Source organism: Vanacampus margaritifer, chromosome 2 (assembly GCF_051991255.1).
Source record: "Vanacampus margaritifer isolate UIUO_Vmar chromosome 2, RoL_Vmar_1.0, whole genome shotgun sequence".
NCBI classification, from domain to species: domain Eukaryota; kingdom Metazoa; phylum Chordata; class Actinopteri; order Syngnathiformes; family Syngnathidae; genus Vanacampus; species Vanacampus margaritifer.
This window is the reverse complement of record NC_135433.1, coordinates 16396995-16416470: the sequence shown is the minus strand read 5'-3', so window position 1 is coordinate 16416470 and position 19476 is coordinate 16396995. Positions and strand designations below refer to the sequence as shown.

Here is a 19476-nt window from a genome sequence, read left to right as displayed (position 1 = left end):
AAAATATTCTATAAAAACACAAATGAATAAATGAAACTTGAATTATTGTATTTTTTTAATTAGCCAAAAGCAGCCAAAAATTGGAAAGTCATGCAAAAACATCTAAACATAAAAAATTTACAAAAATAGACAAATATTGCAATTGTTAGGCGTTGTCTTGGTCTCGTAATGACAAAATACAAAATCTTGTCGAATCAAGACATGTACTGGTCCATTCACAGATCAACCACGTCAATAAGAGCAAATTGTGCCCAAAGTAATGATGAACGTGTGTTTGTGTCCGTTCCAGCTGAGCGAGATCACGCAGCTGATGAACGCTTACTTCAACGCCACCCGCCTGCAGCCAGGCAAAGGCGACGCCGTCAAAATCCACGACGGCACGCCGGTGGGCTTCCGACACCCGTCGGCGCCCGCCCTGCTGGAGCTGCCCTCGCACCCGGTCTGACACGGACGCCGCCCACCGGGACCCAGCCCCGAAGGCGGGGCCGTCCGTCCTCCGAGCTGGACCACGAACAACTTCCACATCTGCTTTCTGGTTTCTTGTTTGGGTTGACTTTGTCTGCCTCGAAGGCGGCCGTCATCCCTGCTTCCGTCGAACCTTCATCAAGGAGTTTTTCCCTTGCGATGCAGCCAAGTGTGTGAACTTGGAACTGGAAACAGATGTTGCGTTTTTGCAGCTCAAGTCACCTTGGCTCGTGTGCGCTACCCTATCGGGCGTCTCGTTCTTTTTCTTCTTCTATGGTTTCTCGCCCGTTTGTCCCTCATACGTACTTCGGCCTTGACTGATGGCGTTACAGCGCAGCGCAGCTTTGCTTACAATGATGAAACTGGGGTCCCTTGACTGAAGAGCACAAGCATTTTCCAGTTGTCCGTTGTTACTGGCCATCCATTCATTCGCTTGTTTTGCTTTTGCTTCCACAAACACACAAAACACATACTTCATTTTCATTTTTTTTTGTCCTCCTTCAAAGTCTTAATTAAATGCACACAAGTGCACCTTTTCCCGTCAGCAACACATTTGGCGACGTTCCCTCCCTCAGGTGTGACATTGGATGTGTGGTGGCATGTTGTGCTGGTAAGTAGGAATCCCCGCCACTTTTTTTGTTTTGTTTTATTTTTAATGACATTTAAATTCAACTACGGTCAATTGGCTTTGACTTTCCGTACTCCAAATTGCTTGACGGATCTCCGCATTCACCCGCCGCAGCGTCAGGAGCAAGTGGGGGGGGGGGGGTTTCGCTGTTTGTTTTGCTCAAGGACACGTTCATAGGCATAGCAGATGTTCCCTGTTTACTCGTTATTGAGATGTTCAATAGTTCACAAATTCTGCTAGCATGTGTCAGTTGATGAGCACGTGTTGCATTCAAATGACAGCAAATGTGACAAGGGTTGGAAAGGCCCGTCTTGACATTGGTTAGCCTCACACACACACACACACACACAAACACTTCACACAAAACCACACACGCACTCATGCATAGAAAGCAATAATGGACACACATTAGACACACGTTCTAGGAAGGCAGAGAAACTTCCATGTTCCCACATGCTGACATTTTGTGTTGAATTGATGAGAGGCCTTGATTGTCCGTTTTCGGGTGTTTGTTCGTCGACATGTCCCGGAAGAAATGTCACGCTTGTGATAGAAATGTGCTGCGAGTGTTTTTGTTTAAAGTTGATCCCAGAGCCAAAATAAGTTAGCCACGTTGTAGGATGGACCAAAGGTGTGTGTTTTTGTTTTTTTTGCAATGAAGCTCCCCTCTCCCTTGCCCCACTTTTCTATGAAAGTGTTGAAGTGTACTTGAGGAGCGATTTTGTGGCGCTAATTGTGCAGTTCAAGTTTGCCATGTGACAAGACATACAAAAGACAAACGCCAGCAGCAGCAGCAGCAGTTTGTTCCATATCAGACGAATCTGCAAACCGTTGACAGCTTGGCAGCTGCAGGCAGCTTCGGGAGGATGTAGCACAACAACAACAGCAAAAACAAAGCCTGTTCTGTTTTATATTCACTTTGTTTGTACGCTGCATGGTACCTTCTTTATCTAATGTGTGTGTGTGTATAGTTGATTGCACTATTTTTTAAACTAACTTGGAAGTGCAATAAGACAAATACTGTATGTAATTATTAATAAAAAGAAAACACACCCTTGCATCAGTTTTTACGTGTTTGTATGGACACATCATTTGAATAGGTCAAATTGTTCCCCTTGTACTTTTTGTGCTTTTCACATTCCATGAACTACGCAGTGGAAAAAATTTAATATAAATTAATAGATATTTTTAATAAAGTAAATGATATTGGTTGGTTTTTAGAATAGAAATAAGATGAAATAAAACTATAAACACAAAAGTTATATATATAAAATGGTTTAACTTTGTGTTCAAACTATGTAGGTCCATGTATCCATAGCATAAAGCCAACCATACGATTGTCTCACTAGTGAGGATTGCAAACAAATCTGATAGTTGACATAACTTTGATAGCTAGTTCATATACACAATTCCTTCAAATTAAACTTTTTACGTGTGCCAATTTTTATGAATCAGGGATGTGATTTGACCAAAGTGAAATTATCTGAAAATTTAGCCGGGGGTCTGGGGGCCGCTGGCACCCAGCTAGGTCCAGGGCAGTGCCCTGGTGGGGGCACAAGGGCTCATGGGTTTTCCGTGTTTTTAAGTACTTTCAATGCACTCACATGACAAAGAAATAGACAAAACAACAGCATAAATTTTCAATGTATATTGAACTATCCCATATAAAATGGCAGTTTTAGTCAACTCAAAATCAGTCACATTCAAAAACATTGGACTGCCTTTGCTTTTAAAAACTATCACTGAGAATATCATCATATCTAACTAATGTGATTACTAAGTTAACACATAAATAATGTTGAAGAGTTCAAATTTCATGAACAAATAATTGTATCATGACCAAATGAAAAGTAACTCATATTAGAGCATACCACAAATGTCTTTGTTATAGCAGAAGATGTTATCTGTCGGAGTCATGTGCATACACAATGAACTACTACTAAAAAAAAAAAAATTCGGATTTTTTTTTTTTTTGGGGGGAGATAAAAAAAGCGGAATTCCGCGAATTAGCGGAAAAATCACATCCCTGATGAATTTATTGTGCTTTAATATAAATTAGACTTTTTTACGTATAACATATTTTGACCCAACTCAGGAGTCAGTGAAACAAAACTCCACAAACAAAAACCACAGCTAATAGAATGAAATAATTTAGTTACCTGTCTCCCTTATTATTTTACAGACTAACTACGTTTTTTTTTTTTTTTTTATTAAAATAACATCTAATTTATATAAAAAATATATATACAAACATGTAGATATGTACAAACATGCGTATGTATAGATTTTGAGCCTGATTCCAATAGCTGGCAGAATAAAATTCCATTAATTGAAAAAAAAAATGTAGTGAATAACATGACTTGAGTCCCTTTATATTTTGCCTACAATAAGGAAATGAATTACAGGCAGAATATTGGTCTGTTTTTCAAGAGCACTGTATTTGTTTTCACCCTCCAAGGGAGAAAAATAGGTTAAAAGACTGACAAACAAAACAAAAATACAACTGTAGGCACAGTAAAGCATTTTTTTTGTTTTTACAATGCTTTAACCACATTTATACTTGTATGTATGCAATTTCATAGAAAATGCATTTATTGTACATTTTCAATAGTTTCAAAAGTGCACTATACATGGAAATAAGGGTTACCAAAAAAAAGAAAAAAGCGGCAAGAAGTTGCATGTGAGTGCTGTTAAACAACAACGAGACATAATAGGACACTCATTTGGAGTCATTTCATACGTTGTATTTGTGGGAAAGGGCTGCGTTCACTGCTCCTGCGTTCCCCAGGAGATATAGTCGGGCCTGGTGGCGGCGCTGTACTCGTCCACCAGCTGCTGCACCACCTCGCGCGAGTTGTCCAGCTCATCAAAGTTGTCCTGGAAGATGTCCTCCTTGCGGAACTGCTCCAGAAAGGCCTCGCGCTTGCGCAGCTTGTCGTACTGCCGGCACGTCCGCTCGAACAGCTGCAAGAGGACACGACCGCGCTCAACAAATACAGAAAGAAAAAGAGAAAAGTATTTTGTGCCAGCATTGAGGTGAGACTTACGGAGGAGATGCTGGTGTGATTGGCCATCATCAGGCCGCTGACGCGGTGGGCGGACGGCAGGTACGGCGACTTCCTGGACAGCGCCACCTGGATGCTGGCGGGACCCCAAGGGATGAAACTGGCCAGTTTTCGCTCGCGGATCCTCTGGAGGCTTTTGTGCACCTGAGCACAAGACGTCCTGTTTTGCAACACGGCGGGACTCAACGGCTTTTAGGAAACGCTGTCCCCGGGTACCTGCGTGGGGTCCACCTCCCCCTGGATGATGTTGAGGATGGCGATGTAGCAGTGGCTGGGCTGGCGCTCTCTGCCCGTGGACACCATCACGTTCTTGGGCTGCAGGAGCCTCCTCATCACGTCCAGCACGGTGGTCTTCCTCACGCTGGCCACCTGCGCGGCGCCCGCCCATTTAGTACCCGCCCGCACGGAAAGCATCCCGCGACCTGGCGGCGGGGTCCACTCACCGACTGGTCGGTGGTGAGCGGCGTGTAGCCCGTCATCAAGAAGTGGAGGCGCGGCGTGGGGATGAGCGAGGCGATCAGGCCGATGAGGTCGTTGTTCATGTATCCCGGGTAGCGGAGGGTGGTGGTGCTGGCCGACATAATGGTGGACACCTGTCATGGCCGACATGTTGGTACGAGCCATTCCATCACAAATACAAGCATGTGCTTGAACGATTTTTACAATCCACTATTACATTTTGACATCTCAAGTGCTGCTACTAACACACAAAATGGCTTCCCTGGCCTAGAGCGCAAATCACATGATCAAATGAAACCATTCAACTGGTCTATCGTTTGCTCGCTCACCAGCTGGTTGATCTGCGAAAAGGAAGGGTTCTGGATGTGCAGCCGGTCTGTGGCGATGCGATTCAGCGCCGTGTTGTCCAGCACCACCTGGTGAGGGACGTAAACGAGACGTGAGGACAACGGCGCGCAAGCATGGGCAAACGATGATGCTCCATCAACCATTAAGAACTGAATATCGGCTTGTCACGTCAAGTATGAGACAAATGCAGTTTAGGCGTCTGATACGAGTATTGAGTTATGTGTTTTAATTCAAATATATTTTGGATTTAATATCAATGTTCAGAAATTTAAAGTTAACATTAAAGGAATCATTCAGTCAGGATCTACCATTTTTCACTCATAAACTCTCATATTTTATTAGGAAAATGATATTAGCATGCATTTTCAATTTCCTCCATTTGTTTTGGAGAAATCAGTAACTAACTAACTAAAACCCGCTCCTTCAGAATTCCAGTATTTTTATTTTATTTTAACTGCCTTAGGTCCGGTGAAAAAGCTTGAAAGCTATGATTTAAATTATTTATTTAAAAAAAAAACACACAACAGAATTCCAAATAACATTGTAATGTATTCACATTCACATCTTTCTAAATGTAAGATCACCCATTATATCGTTTTTAAAGTGCCTACCGAAAAAAAATCCCATGGAAAAAACGCTCCCCCAAACCGAACCTTACCCCTTCGGACCCATAGATGATTGCAGTAGACATCAAATAGTTGTGTGTCTAAACCAATAAAACGCATCATTTTGATGATGTCAACACTTCTGGTTCATGATTGGATCTTAACTAACCAATCACAAATCGCAAGCTGATTTGCATGATGTTCATGTTAAAAATGTTGCCTATAAGCTTGGTAAGTTTACAACATGTTACAGCCATATTATCCTGGTCGTCTACTGTAACAAATGAAAACATGAGATAACCATATTGCTTACCATATTCTTCTTATGTGGGGAAAGAGTCAAAATGAGCAAAAAAATAAAATTTAATTGCAGAACAGAAGGAAAAAAATGTGGGTCTTAGGGGGTTAAAAAACAGTTTTTCTCTGTACCTGTGTATATATCATCATTCAGTCGCATTTGTGTTTTTAATGCTCTTATAACTAGCTTTTTTATTTCAACAACTCCTCGGTACTGCCTAGGCAATGATAAATATCTAAACAATGTGAAACATTTTTACATTTCATAGTAACCCCCTTGAATTGGGATCATATTTTGGGGGAAAATGTTCGTTATTCACTGGAGTTTACGGTACGTCGTTTTAATCAATTTTAAAAATAAATCTTTTTTTGTTTTTACTGTGTTCATTTTTTGTCTTTTTTTTTTAAACGTTACTTTTATGTATTTTTGTATTACAATTGTGTTGCTGTCTGCAAGCCAATTTGTATATTGACTATGATATTTTAACGTTACATACAGTAATTTCCAGACTACAAGCCGCTACTTTTGTCACTTGCATTCGACCCTGCGGCAAATACAAAGGCGCGGCTTATCCATCAGATCACAAGAGGGCGCACTATAATTGAAACGCAAGGGCATCAGGCAGAGCAAACCAAACCAAGTGAGCCCAAATACAGTAGGAGAGACAGAACGAGAGCGAGACAATTTGCACCCTCATTATGGAAAAGAAAGTAGCGGGAACATTAAAACACCTGCGGCTTACAGTCAGGTGGGGCTTATATGTGTAGTATCCCCCCAATTTAGCCAGCGCGGCTTATAGTCAGGTGCGCCTTGTAGTCCAGAAGTGATTGGACACATTTGTGTTGCTTAGCATGTTAACATACAAAAAGAACTGTGAAGCAAAAAAAAAAACTTTATATTGTGTGAGAGATTTCTCTCATTTGTCCCGGCATACAGTATATAAGTCTACATCGGTAGTTGGTTTTGTAACTTGAAAGAAAAAGTGTCAAGGACTTCTTTCATGAAGGGTTAATATGTGCGTTTTATCTTTGTATACTGCCCACACACGATAAGCTAGCGTGCAGGCTCGGACCCTCCAATTCCACGAGACCCAAGACGTATTTAGCCTAATGACATTAACTGTTCCTTTTTCTTCCTGGAAATAAAACAAACACGTTCCCAGTATTAAGACAACATTTGTCTTACCACACAGTCGGCATTCTGCGTGAGCCTCTTGAGTGTCAGCAGCGAGTTGTACGGCTGCACCACCACGTCGCTCATTTCGTCCTGGTTGGGGAAGACCGAGTAAGTCTGCACCAGCTTCTTCGGGTACCTGATGAGGAAAAACAGGATCCTGGTAAGGACAGACACCTTTCCATTTATATCCTGCATCGATATTTGTGTCTTTGGACCTGTCGTTTAGTTTCTCAAGCAGGTAGGAGCCCAGACCGGAACCCGTCCCCCCAGCGATGGAATGACACAGGACAAACCCCTGCAAGGGAATCAAAGTTACTTAAGCAGCAGCAGGCTTATTATCACACATGGACAGCTGGCAAAAAATGTACACAACCTCCCTGCATGTAATACCTGCCTTCAACTTGGGCCTTAGCTATTAGCGCCGCACTTATTACACACCGCGCCCTGCCAACATACACACACTGGTTCGGCCACACCTCACATGCACACACTAAACGGTGGTGGTGTGGGGTCGAGAATGTGAGCGCCTTTCAGGAATTGCAGACATTAGTGAGCAAATGGTTGTTATTTCACAAGGAGGGCAGCTAAAGAAAGCGCGCACACAAAAAAGAGCTAAGAATAATCGCAGTTTCAAATGGACGCAACCGTGCCGTTTAACAGCTCGCCATTACAGCAACGGCGTTTACTGTAAAACTACATGCCATTTTCAATCTTGATTGAAACGCAACTTACCCAGACAAGTCTTAACAAATTTTGCATCTATCTTTACTATAATGTATCATTTAATGTTTTCCATTTGTGAGAAAAATAACAAAAAATAACTACAACACAAGTAATCCTCATTTTAGCCACATTTGTTGTGAAGAATACAATTGAATATTTGAAAATCATGTTGGTAAAAAAAAAAAAAAAACTCCCTTGCGTCCAATACTCTCTGCAGTTGGGTAAATAAAACACCCATTGCCACTATTGGCGTTATTATGACATGCGAAAACTTGCCTCCAGACTGTCACTCCCATCTGCTTCGCGGTCAATAATGTCGAAAATGTCCTCTTGGATTTTTTTCCCCTGCAGATAAAACAAAAACAAAAAAAACACAATTTGGATGTGTAAACTATTTCCTTGGGGCGATCAAAGACATTTACATCCTGACAAAAGTGCTCACCTGCGAGTACCCACTAGCCCAATTGTTCCCGGCCCCTCCGCCATGCTCGGACAGGTAGATATTCTCGGGGTTGTACAGGTTGGCGTAAGGAGAGTTGAGGATGGAGTGGATCACTCGTGGCTCCAGATCCAGGAGGACCGCGCGGGGGATGTAGTGCTCGTCATCGGCCTGCCATGAACACAAAGTGGAAAACTAGGTAATAGAATTTGTAAGTGTGCTATCATTTCTGAAATCCTGGAGAGAAAAAAAAACACTGATGCTTTATTCTTCTCTCCTCTAATGCCATCTACTGGATTACTGTGTCATTGCACTCATGCAACATTTAGTTCTGCACATCTGCACAATATTCTGAGAGCCGCATACAAGCACCTTTTCAAATAAAATAACACCACCATTTTCGTTAGCTGCACAGCACGCACCTGATAGAAGAAAACATCTTTTCTGTCGGTCCCTTCGGTGGCAAACTCCTCGACGATGCCCTCTGGACTGATTCCATGCTCTGCACACAGCTGCTTCCAAAACTCAAAGCCGACTGCAAGCAAACACAGACGAGCAAATCTTTAATGCACACTCAACACGACATGTGCAATAGTAGTTTTGACACAGGATTCAACGTTTGTCACCAATGCAACGACATCTACTACCTCTACTATACCTCTTTGGAAGCAGAAGCTAAAATCCTTATTACAGCTTATTGAAGCTATCAAATGAAGTGTTAATACATTTGATGACAATATTTTGGTGACGTCAAAGGATGACAATAAGAGAACAACCGATCTGTGCAGGCTAACCCAAGTGGACGTAACGGCTGTGTAGTCACACGACGTAAATTGACGTTTTGTTGTTGTTTCACACGTACTTTGGTTCCCGCATTGTCCAAGCTGTAGCGTTATGATTTCCCGAGGCATCTTGGAACCTTGGACGGCGTTTTATTTAGCCAGGGTGCTAGCCGTTCGCGTATTTAGATAGCGTGCTAGCTAATGCTAGCCTGCTTCCCGCTTGGTGCAGATGTGACGCGTGAAGCGGGCTTCTTCGTTTATTTATTTGGAGGCAGTAAAAGGTACCGCAGCTCCCATAGGCGAACGTTGGTATAACAGTAATGTTAACTAGTGTTCAAATGGGGTTTCCCGTTCCTATTTACACACGTTTTGCCATGACTGCAGTTATTTTGACTGAAATTTAAAGCGACGACGAAGCATTATTATGTTTCATTTTTGTTCATGATAAAACGTAGCAAAGTACTGGATTAAAGTACTATTACATTTCGTTGCGTTCATGGGTCACTAGTGAAAAGTACATCCCAAGTCGTTCAACTCTAATATCAGCGTGTGTGAGTGAAAATGACTTAGAATTTAAACATTTTATTTACATTCCGTTCAAATGTTAATTCAGTAATTTGCATCATTTGTCGCATTTGTGTTCGTCAACGGAGTGCTTTTTCAGTAAACAAAATAAAATAAGCATCATAAATCCTGAATTTTTGAACGCAGCATGCCACTTTTGTCCCTGCGCATTCTGATTGGACGATAAAGGGCTCAGAAAAACAGGTTACGCCATATTTGCAGTTCAACATCGAGACCTCCTACGTGCAAAAATGTCCAAATAGTAAGTGTCAGTTCATTGTTCACACTTTCCACAATGGCTTCGATAACCTCTAGTCCTCTTACATCTCCGAACGGCTTCTCTTAGACACTCTGCCCGTGACACCGCTCTTCAAACCCGCTCGCTTGTAGCTGGCGCTGCTTAGTGCTTATCGTCTCTTAACACGCTTCTTTTCACACCAAGTGTTTCTTTTCTGACTCGTTCGCGCTTAAAGATGGCTCAAACGAGCGTAATGGAAGACGTGGCGGCGGCGGGCGGCGCCGGTGGCAAGTCGAGCTCCAGTGCCGCTGGCCTCCGAAGTCGACCGGGATCGAGCGAGAGGGACGCTCAGGTGCGGGCGGTCAAAGCGGCGCTGCAGTCCCGGCTGGGGCCCTACGAGCGGCTGCTCACCTACCTGCAGTCCGTGCTGGTGTGGCAGAGACCCGTCCAGTGTCTGCTGCTCTACGTGCTGGTCAACGTTGTGTTCTGGTGAGACACTTTTGACACATCACGAGGTACACGTCCTGCACGTTTTGATCTGGAGAGTCAGTGCAAGAGTATGACAAACGCACTTGTAAGGATATAAATGCTCAGGGTTGAGAGTTATGCTGTGCATGTAACATTATGATCATAGTTGAGGTTGTAGTTAGCATTCTTGTAAGAACTTACTATTTTAGCATGTGATGCAGTCTAAATATATGGTGAACTACTCATTAATAGCCACCATAGGGTGCAAAAATTATATATTATCCTACTCTGAGGTGTACCTAATATATGGCAGGTCTTATTTAGCTACCGAAAGGGGAAATTTATCTTTTATTTTTTGTGGGGGGTGGCAAGAAATTGATGGATGATACTTGTGTGACGCAAACAACAAATTCATGTCATACCTGTGCATCATAATTAAGTGAGTCCTAATTTTGTGGTTTGGCGAGTGTAATGCAGTACAGTCAGTCCACCGTAAAAATCCGTGCATAAATCGATTGCTTTGGAATTTTTTAACTCCAATGCAGGGAATATCTTACTTGCGTTTTCCCTGCCATTTGATGCCTAGCACAGCTTATTTTTTTTCTGATTTTGATGATGAAGGGCTTCGGTATTAGATTACAGCTCCATCTATGGAGGCAGAAGTTCAGGTGTTATGTCCCAATGTCACTTGTCAGTTAAATTATGAATAATTTAACATCCCAGCGCCAATAATCTTCACGAGGTGCACATCTCAGATGTGTTTAGGAAGTGAATATGCATCTCTTTAGCAACCAATTTCCATATTTTATTTAAATTTTCTACATTAGCAAGTTCTTACAGTCAGAGCAATTAACTCATTCACTGTCATTGATGCTAGAGATGTCAAAAATTCATTTGAACTATTTCAATTAGTTTAACATTTTTTCCACTTTTGTTAAGTATGAAAACCTAGAATTTTTTTTATTTTACATTTATAACAGATATAAAATGTGTGATTAATCGTGAGTTAACTATTGAAATCATGCCATTAATTACAATTAACAATTGTAATCGCCTGATGTGATAAAAAAAAAAAAGATTACAAAAAATTAGGGCGTCAGGCGATTACATTTTTTTATCGTAATTAATCACATGAATTCACTAGTTAACTCATGATTAATCACTAACTTTACATCTGTTCTAAATGTACAATAAAAACAATCTAGGTTTTCATACTCTTAACAAAAGTGGGGAAAAATGTTAAACTAATAGAAATAGTTAGAATGAATTTTTTATGTCTATAGCCGTCATTGGCAGGGAATGAGTTAAATTCAGGGTAAAGGTTGTATCTCAACTTAAGATATACCTGCTCACCCTGAAATGATGATTGTGAAAACAGTTTTGACTGCTTGTAAAAACTGTGGCAATCATGTCGAGTTTGTGTGGGTTTCTTGTGAGTGTGTCTAAATCAAATTTTCCAGATCTTTGCACTTTCCACATCACATGGCTAACCTCAATTACAGGCCTTATTATGCCAAGAAATTCTTTGTCAGGTCAATCTCCCAGCTGTAGCTTTTGCAGCGTAATTGTTTTGTGGCAAAAACAACCACAACAATAATAATATTGTAATAATGTCTCGGAGCAGAATCCATTGTCTAATGTTGTCTCCCTGTATAAAAAGATAAGCATTGTGTTGGTTACAAGCATTACATAACAAGTCTTATATCATTTTGCGGTATTTTCATTGGGTGGACGTTAGAACAAGTGCCGTGTGTTGTTGTTGTTGTTGTTGACGAGCTTGCATCCTCCCGCAGGTTTTTTGCACTGTCGTCCCTGCGTCTGTTGTTCCTGGCGGCGTCCGGCCTGGTCACGGTGGTCTGCGTCGACATGTGGAGGAACAAGATCTGGCCCAAGCTCAGAGGTGCTTACATGTTTCTTTGCCAGCATAATATGAGGTCTGTGTTCTTGTCAGTATGTGCGACAAAACTGATGAGATAAACCACCTGCTGGCAGCCCCCCACCCCACCCCCACCCCCCAAACACTGGACTCAACAAGGGATTTGTGTGTCACCTCCAGCAGTTAATCTCCCATTCCTGCTTCTAAACTTGCCTCTCGTAGTGTCCTGATCTTGACAAGCGACTCAGACGAGCCTGCAGTCTGGTGCCCGTGAGATTAATCAAGCCTATTTTTAGACGGCAGATAAATGTAACATCAACAACTGGATCAGTAGTCAACGCTCCAAAGTCAATAATCTGTTTGAAAGCGGCAACGCAGCCGAGCAGCTTGTTAGTGTCGATGCTCAGCTATGATCACGAAATATGGTAAACGTTCTTAAAAGGTAGCGTTCCGTTCCTACGCTGGCAAAGTAACCCCAATTTGTATGCAAGTGGGGACGCCATATTGTCTAATGCAGTAAGTCATAATTGTAGGAAATATTTGCATGAAAAATACTTCTAGGCCATAAATGCGAGGCTAAAGAAAAGTAGCACCCTGTAATCGGTGTTTTCTCTTCTTTGCAGTCAGAAATCAGGATGAATCTGAAAGCGAGAGGTTGGTCATGGCAGCGGACATTTTGTTTTTTTCTGACAGTATTACATTTGAAAGATAAAAAAATATATATATGTATTGATGGACTGTTGTTTGTTTCATTTGTAGCTGGGGCCTGGTGCAGCCCGGCATCCTCAGCGTACCCGAGTTGTGTCACCACGTCGCCGAGGCCTGGGTCAGCGCAATCGTTCTTGCGTCCAACTTGTCGCAATTCAAACGACTCAACCCCGGCAGGGTGAGGACAATATGAAATAGGTGCAATTGTTATTTGTGTTACTGGTTTGAAACTGCACTGCATCATCAGCTTCGAATGTGTTGACCCTCATGTCGATAATTGGTAAATAATCACAATTTGTCAAATTAAATTGAGACATGAGATCCAATATAATCAGCCAGGCATCACAATGTGTGTGCTTTGCTTGCATGTTGCAGTTTTGCATCCTGACCTGCTGCCTCTTCTTCTCTTTGGCCGTGATTGGACGATACGTCCCTGGGTTGGTGCTCTCCTACTCAGCTGGTGAGTCCCGCCTGGCGCCTGTCTGACTCATTAAAGATTCACGTGTTGATAGGCAGAGGCAGGCCTGCCATCAACATCGACGGAAGGTCCATCACTCCGTCAATGACAAATGCCCATTTTGTTGGCGATTAACAATTAACTCATGCACTGCCATTGATGGCTATAAATGTCAAAAATTAATTTGAAGTATTTCTATTAGTTGAACTTTTTTCCACTTTTGTTAACAAGAGTATGAAAACCTACATTTTTTTTATTGTACATTTAGAACAGATATAAAATATGTCATTAATCGTGAGTTAACTAGTAAAGTCATGCCATTAATTACGATTAAAAAATGTAATCGCCTTTTTTTTTTATTCATTCACTGCCATTGACGGTCATAAACATCAAAAATTCATTTGAACTGCTTCTATTAGTTCAACATTTTTTTCCACTTTTGTTAAGAAGAGTATGAGAACTGTTTTAAAAAAATTTAGGGCACAATTCAGAACCGACATAAAATTTGTGATTAATCGTGAGTTAAGTAGTGAAGTCATAAATAATATAATAAGTATCGCCTGTCACCCCAAATTTTTTAATCTATTTTTTTTTAATTTATGGCAGTGAATGAGTTAATGAGTAAATTAGTGGGTTTTCCATTCATCAATGTAATGATCAATCAATAACTGGGTCAGTCGATATTGACGGAAGGTCCGTCAGTCCCTCATTGACGGATGCCTACTTCAAATGACGGGAAACATAGACGGACACCCATTTTGCTGAGGAATGAATTTGGCTTGAAATATTGATGGATTGACGATGACGGAAGGGTGTCACGACTGCTAACGATTGCCGAATGACAGATGCTCAAATGTGCCAACCTCTATTGAAAGGGGATCCTCAGGGCTCACGAGGCGAAAAAAGATAAGACGGCTGTGTGATGGCAAACGGGCAGATAGCCAAATTGGTCCGATGTTTTTAAACTCTGACTGTGCAGTGGTGCATGGGTCAAAATGCCTTGTGTCTATTATGGCTAATAAAGAAAAACATTTGAGTACAAATGGTCTCTTTCTGTCTTGTCCAGTGTTGGTGACGCTCCTGGCGCCCCTGGCGGCCTACCACAGGGTTTTTCAGCGCGTGTTTGTGAAGTTGGAGCCGGTCCTGCAGCGACTGGACTTCAGCGTTTGCGGATACATGATGTCCAAGCCGTTTGACAACCAATGTGAGGAGGATCGTTTGTCGTTGTCATACGTAGCCCATCCGCAGTAGGGGTCCCATTTTTCACAAAATTGAAAGCCATCACTTTGTTTTCTTGCATGTTCCGTGTAGTCCTGCGCTTGCCTCTGCATGGCGTCATCTCAAGTGAAGGCAGTGACAGCGAGGAGGAGTTGGCAGCCTTCTGTCCTACGGTCAGTCTGCATCATCAAAACTTCTCTTGCCATGTCACGGTTTTATAAAAATGTACATTTGTAATTGATGTCAGCACAAAACATATTTGGAAAAAAAAAAGCAACAAGTGTTGCCCTTTCCAGTTTCATGACTTCACTATAGTCCGTTTTTTGTTGTTTGTGTTGTTAACCTATAAAAATGACACTTAAGTGGCAAGTTTGTTTGACAGGCTTTAGTGTTAAGCTTGACTTAAGTAGCGACCTGTTGTCTCTTCCAGTTTGACGACGTCATCGTAGCAAAGGAGCTCGCTCTGACTGACTCCGAGCACTCCGACGCTGAGATTTCCTACACCGACAATGGGACATTTAACTTATCCCGGGGCCAGACGCCGCTAACCGAGGGTTCCGAGGGTGAGTTATTATTGTTCATCTTCCTTTCTGGACAGTGCTGCGGGCCTGTGGTTGTACTGTATGTTTTCCCCGTGCGTGTGTGGGTGTTTGTTAAAAATTAAAAAATACATAGGAAGAGGACCTTGACAAAAATCTTCACATATTAAATTGCAATCTCAATATTTAGGGGGGAAAAAAACTCACAATTAGATTATTTTTCTAAATCATTCTGTAGAAAATGGATGGATCTTTCTGTCAATGCTTTTGTTTTCATGTCTTTTTTCCCCCTATTCAGATCTAGACAGACACAGTGACGCTGAGGAATCTTTCGCTCAGGATCTCCCGGACTTCCCTTCCATCAACCCAGACGCCACCCTCATGGACGACGACGACGACACCAGCATCGGCCTGCCCAGTCTGGCTCTGTCCGGGCTGCAGAGTCACCGCGCCTCCGTGCTGGACGTGGACGCTCACCTGGACTCTGACCAGGAGGACGTCGACGGCGAAACGTCCCTCAGCGGCCTTCCGCCCGCCTCCGACTTGATGGGCAACCTGGCGGGCGACATCGCCAGCAACATGATCCGGGCGGCGCTGGTCGGTGCCATGCAGCCCCGGCGAGCTTCCGCCCAGCGCAGGCCAGCCCCTCCCAAAGCGGGCGCCCACCGCAGCTATCGCAAGCAGTCCAGCTCAGAGCTGGACACGGACTTTGATGTGGAAGACTTTGAGATGCTGGATCAGTCTGAACTGAGCCAGATGGACCCCGTTGGAGAAGGGCAACGTAGAGAGAGTCAGGGCTCCAACTTCCTGTCCAGCCTGCTCGGTAAACCACAGTAACAAAAAAACAAACAAAAAAAAAGTTAAACTTTAAATGAGTGCGTTGGAGTCTTAGATAGTAGCAAAATATAAGTTCATGTTCAATCCCTGCCCCATCTGCTCAGCATCACTTTTGTCACTGTGAATATGCTATGGAATACCCCAATTGGATCGATTTGATATACCAGCTTTTTTCTCCCCCCTCCTTTTTATTTTTTTTAAGTGAGCGGGGGAGATACACGTCCAGTTCTCTTTGCAGGGTGCGAGTTGCTGCATCCAAAATGCTGTCATTCAACTGTCACCCTCTTTCCCACAGAGGTCTGGACAAAAAGAGGGCTATCTAACCAACACGGGACCAAATTTGACATTCCCATTTGAGCCATCCGTGTTGCTTTCCCACAAGGTTGTTTATTCACAAGTTACCAGAGTTCCTGTGCTGTTTATTTTTAGTTCTTGGCTGTTCTCCAAAGTTGCACATCTTTATTTAGAAGACAATCTATTTTGACATTAAAAGGTGCAATAGATATTTTAGTGTGTGTTAATCCTGCAAACAGATGAAAATGGCAAATGTTTTACCCTAACTCTTCTTTTACTTTGGTGTGATTTTCTGTATTTTTTAGGTACCTTTTTGCTGCATGAACAAATTCGGAATTGATTTGTTTTTCTCGCCCTTTAAACATCTCAATGTAAGTTAAAGTCATGCTGAACTTTTTTTTTTTAATTAGAAATATATGAAAGACAGTTTATAGATTTACGTTTGGTTTACTTTCAAGTAAATCAGTATTCGACAGTATTTTTAGTTTGTAAAAGTGGCCCGTGAGTCTTGCGAGTATGCTGTGACTTTATGATGAAAATATGACAGTACAGCTAAGTGAGCCACAATTAAGTTTCTATCGGAACTCAAGACTTCTAACGTGTGGTTTTGAGGAGAAAAATCACATTTCTGTGAACAATCTGCACAATAAAACAGCTGGATTCACTTTACAAAGAACAATTGACACTCTGCTCAGTTGTTTATTTTTCTTCTCTGCAAATGTTTTTATATGTTTTGATGTGCAAATTATATTGAATAAACTGTTTTCAACTAAATTGCTTGTGTGAGCGAGAAACCTCACAAACTGCATTCACTACAAGCAGAACTTGCGTGAAAAACAGGATACGTCTAACCCGGAAGTGGTCTACACCAAAAAACAAATGTGAACGCTTCACTTTTTCTTTATTTGGTATAATTTCCAAGGAATTATATAAGTCCTAAAATACTTAAAATAAAAAAAGTCAAAACTATTTTACACTTTATTGGTAACGACGCGGCGCCCCCCCTTCATAACTTTATTGAACAATTATAAACAGATCAAACAAATTGTAAACATTACAAAAAACACGTTATTACTAGTAGGGGGAAAACCCCAAAGAAGCCAGTCGGAAGTCGGGGTGGGTGCTTGGCACGTCGCTGCGGGTGACGTTTCTGGTCACTAAACGATCTACACGTGACGAATAATTTTTGCGCGAAAGTCAACTGGGAAATAAAGCGGAAGTGACTGAGGACGAGTTGAAAATGAACAAAAAGGACAACAGTGAGTTATCTTGTCCATTATCATCATTTATGGCGTGTTTTAATTTGTAGCCAAGTTAAGTTACCGCTAATGTTACGGTTTTTGTTAGGAAGACGTAGCCTTAGCCTCACATATTAGCTCGCTAGCTAGACTTACAGTAGCCTACTGTATGTCACCAACCAAGTCATAAACGCACTTTTTCATGTGCACAGGCGCTGCAGTCATCCTCGCCTACCTGAATGCCAAGAACCGTCCTTACAGCGCCCAGGATGTCTTCTGTAACCTACAAAAACAACACGGATTGGGCAAAACGGTTAGATTTGGACTTTGGGGAAAGGCTGTGTTCAATAATAATAATAATAATAATACTGTGAATGTTTTTGTCACCAGGCAGTGGTCAAATCCATGGAGCTGCTCGCCCTGGAAGGCAAGATAAAAGAGAAGACTTATGGCAAACAGAAGATTTATTTTGCTGATCAGGTTGGTAGCATGTTGACAGGGGTGACATAACCAAGTCTGGTAGTTGTTGGCCCCGTCTCCTGACGTGTCCACAGGGGTTTCTCTAGTTGTCTTATTGGACCAAATAATATTAGCCGTCTCTCGAGGTCTCTACTAGCCAGCAACCGGCAATGGCTAATAAGGAACTCTATGAAGGGGATTCCTGACTGATTTGTCAGCTGTCTCTCAGGTCCCCAGATTATACCTGTTGTGCAGTCTACATGTTGATCACCATTCTCTTATTCACACAGGCTCAGTTTAAAGATGTGAACGATGCAGACCTAAAGGCTATGGACGTCCGCATTGCTAAGGTCAACGACAAGACGCAGACCCTCAGCCAGAGCTGCAGACAGCTGAATGCAGGTACAGTAGCACTTCAATGACCAATACCTCATTTTGTTGCGCCAATGAGAAAACATGTCAACTCCAAATTATTATTTTTTTTGGGGGGGGGGGGGGGGGTCTAATTAAATGTGATTTAAGATTTTAAATTATTTGGATCATCTACTTTGTATGTTTATATACACCGGTGGCTAAATAAAACATTTATTTTGCAATGTTTTTCTGTTTTATAGCATTAAAAAACAAAAATAAATTTTGGGGTTCAGTGTATACCTAACCGCCCTGGGATAGGCCCCAGCTCGTCTGTGACTGGCGACCTTAGTAAGGCTAAGCAGTTCTGAAAATGGGTGAGATTTTGACAGATTACTATTTTTGAAAACGAGTTATGGGGAGGGGGGCATTGCCACTTTGCATCCAAAACACAAGACTTTTTACTTACCAAGTTTCAAAAGGGAATTTGTAGCTAAGAGCATGTTTTTCAGATGTGCTCTAATGTTACATACGTGGTTGCAGAGCTGAAGGATCTCAACAGCAGCCTGACCACACAGGAAATGATGTCAGAGATCGCCAGACTGAGAGACGAGTGTTCAGGATGTCACGAGCGTCTGGACAAGATCAAGTCGGCCAGCAATCACGCCACGCCAGAGGAGAAAGACAAGGTTTGGGAGTTGTTTTTGAATTGCTGCCCAATAAAGACATTTGCCACTTAAAAGTCATACAAAACATTGGCATTTGAGCAAGACATCGGCGTACCTCAATTGTCATTAGTTTCATCGGAAATATTTTATTTGCAGGTTTTGAAAGAGCACAACATTTATGTGAAAGAGTGGCGAAAGAGGAAGAGACTGGTAATAATTTAAGAGTCTTCCTTGCAGGGTCCATGTGTTAATTCTACTTGTGCTCGATTGTACTCAGGCTTCAGACATGATGGACACAATCCTGGAGGGATACCCCAAGAGCAAGAAAGAGTTCCTGGTGGGTGAAATGAAGCTTATGGAGTTGATTGTGACACTTTTTGTTTTGTTTTAAGCGAAACATATCCGCGGTGTTATCCTTTCAGGAGGAGGTTGGCGTGGAGACTGACGAAGACTACAAGGTGGTCGTGCCAACTGTTTGAAGATTAGTTTGCTGTATTTAAAAGCTTAGCTATAATTGTTCTGCATGCGTTAATTAAAAAATAAAAAGTTTGCTGTCGGTTGTCCATGTTTCTG

At 42.1% G+C, this 19476-nt stretch overlaps 4 protein-coding genes across 6 annotated transcripts in view; 3 read left to right on the top strand and 1 right to left on the bottom strand.

Annotated features, from left to right (window-relative positions):
- plekhh3 (pleckstrin homology, MyTH4 and FERM domain containing H3) overlaps positions 1-2153 on the top strand; it is a 52260-nt gene extending 50107 nt beyond the window's left edge. Inside the window, exon 13 of the mRNA XM_077558856.1 lies at positions 290-2153. Coding sequence (XP_077414982.1) covers positions 290-445 — 156 coding nt within the window. The 3' untranslated portion in view covers positions 446-2153. The remainder of the gene's footprint in view (positions 1-289) is intronic.
- Positions 2154-3510: 1357 nt separating this feature from the next.
- On the bottom strand, positions 3511-9260 carry tubg1 (tubulin, gamma 1). Its single transcript, XM_077556656.1, has 11 exons — positions 9069-9260; positions 8629-8741; positions 8210-8377; positions 8044-8112; positions 7260-7339; positions 7054-7180; positions 4947-5033; positions 4602-4751; positions 4375-4527; positions 4141-4302; positions 3511-4057 (listed from the first exon to the last, which is right to left on the bottom strand). Exons 1-11 carry the CDS (start codon positions 9115-9117, stop codon positions 3860-3862), a joined length of 1356 nt encoding a protein of 451 aa, XP_077412782.1. The 5' UTR covers positions 9118-9260; the 3' UTR covers positions 3511-3859.
- A 452-nt stretch (positions 9261-9712) lies between these two features.
- retreg3 (reticulophagy regulator family member 3) lies at positions 9713-16961 on the top strand. Of its 2 annotated transcripts, XM_077556654.1 has the most exons (10): positions 9713-9814; positions 10026-10279; positions 12052-12158; positions 12758-12788; positions 12894-13020; positions 13218-13302; positions 14366-14503; positions 14611-14690; positions 14948-15080; positions 15355-16961. In XM_077556654.1, exons 2-10 carry the CDS (start codon positions 10026-10028, stop codon positions 15891-15893), a joined length of 1494 nt encoding a protein of 497 aa, XP_077412780.1. In that variant the 5' UTR covers positions 9713-9814; the 3' UTR covers positions 15894-16961. The 2 variants fall into 2 exon arrangements, with proteins under 2 accessions (XP_077412780.1, XP_077412781.1); XM_077556655.1 differs by lacking the exon at positions 9713-9814 and having other exon boundaries at positions 9822-10279.
- A 317-nt stretch (positions 16962-17278) lies between these two features.
- Positions 17279-19466, top strand: psmc3ip (PSMC3 interacting protein). 2 transcript variants are annotated; one of them, XM_077556661.1, is made up of 8 exons: positions 17279-17446; positions 17638-17738; positions 17816-17905; positions 18175-18286; positions 18779-18924; positions 19060-19113; positions 19181-19240; positions 19326-19466. In XM_077556661.1, exons 1-8 carry the CDS (start codon positions 17428-17430, stop codon positions 19380-19382), a joined length of 639 nt encoding a protein of 212 aa, XP_077412787.1. In that variant the 5' UTR covers positions 17279-17427; the 3' UTR covers positions 19383-19466. The 2 variants fall into 2 exon arrangements, with proteins under 2 accessions (XP_077412787.1, XP_077412788.1); XM_077556662.1 differs by lacking the exon at positions 19060-19113 and having other exon boundaries at positions 19141-19240.
- The last annotated feature ends 10 nt before the right edge of the window (positions 19467-19476 follow it).

Coding starts and splice junctions, on each gene's coding strand:
- tubg1 (XM_077556656.1), bottom strand. CDS start 9,117: ATGCCTCGGGAAATCATAACGCTACAGCTTGGACAATGCGGGAACCAA. Junction 7,340..8,043: donor ATGGGAGTGACAGTCTGGAG/GCAAGTTTTCGC, acceptor ATTCCCTTGCAG/GGGTTTGTCCTGTGTCATTC. Junction 4,303..4,374: donor GGGAGGTGGACCCCACGCAG/GTACCCGGGGAC, acceptor TCTTGTGCTCAG/GTGCACAAAAGCCTCCAGAG.
- psmc3ip (XM_077556661.1), top strand. Junction 18,287..18,778: donor CTGCAGACAGCTGAATGCAG/GTACAGTAGCAC, acceptor ACGTGGTTGCAG/AGCTGAAGGATCTCAACAGC. Junction 19,241..19,325: donor AGAGCAAGAAAGAGTTCCTG/GTGGGTGAAATG, acceptor TTATCCTTTCAG/GAGGAGGTTGGCGTGGAGAC.
- retreg3 (XM_077556654.1), top strand. CDS start 10,026: ATGGCTCAAACGAGCGTAATGGAAGACGTGGCGGCGGCGGGCGGCGCC. Junction 12,159..12,757: donor GATCTGGCCCAAGCTCAGAG/GTGCTTACATGT, acceptor TCTTCTTTGCAG/TCAGAAATCAGGATGAATCT. Junction 12,789..12,893: donor GATGAATCTGAAAGCGAGAG/GTTGGTCATGGC, acceptor TTTCATTTGTAG/CTGGGGCCTGGTGCAGCCCG.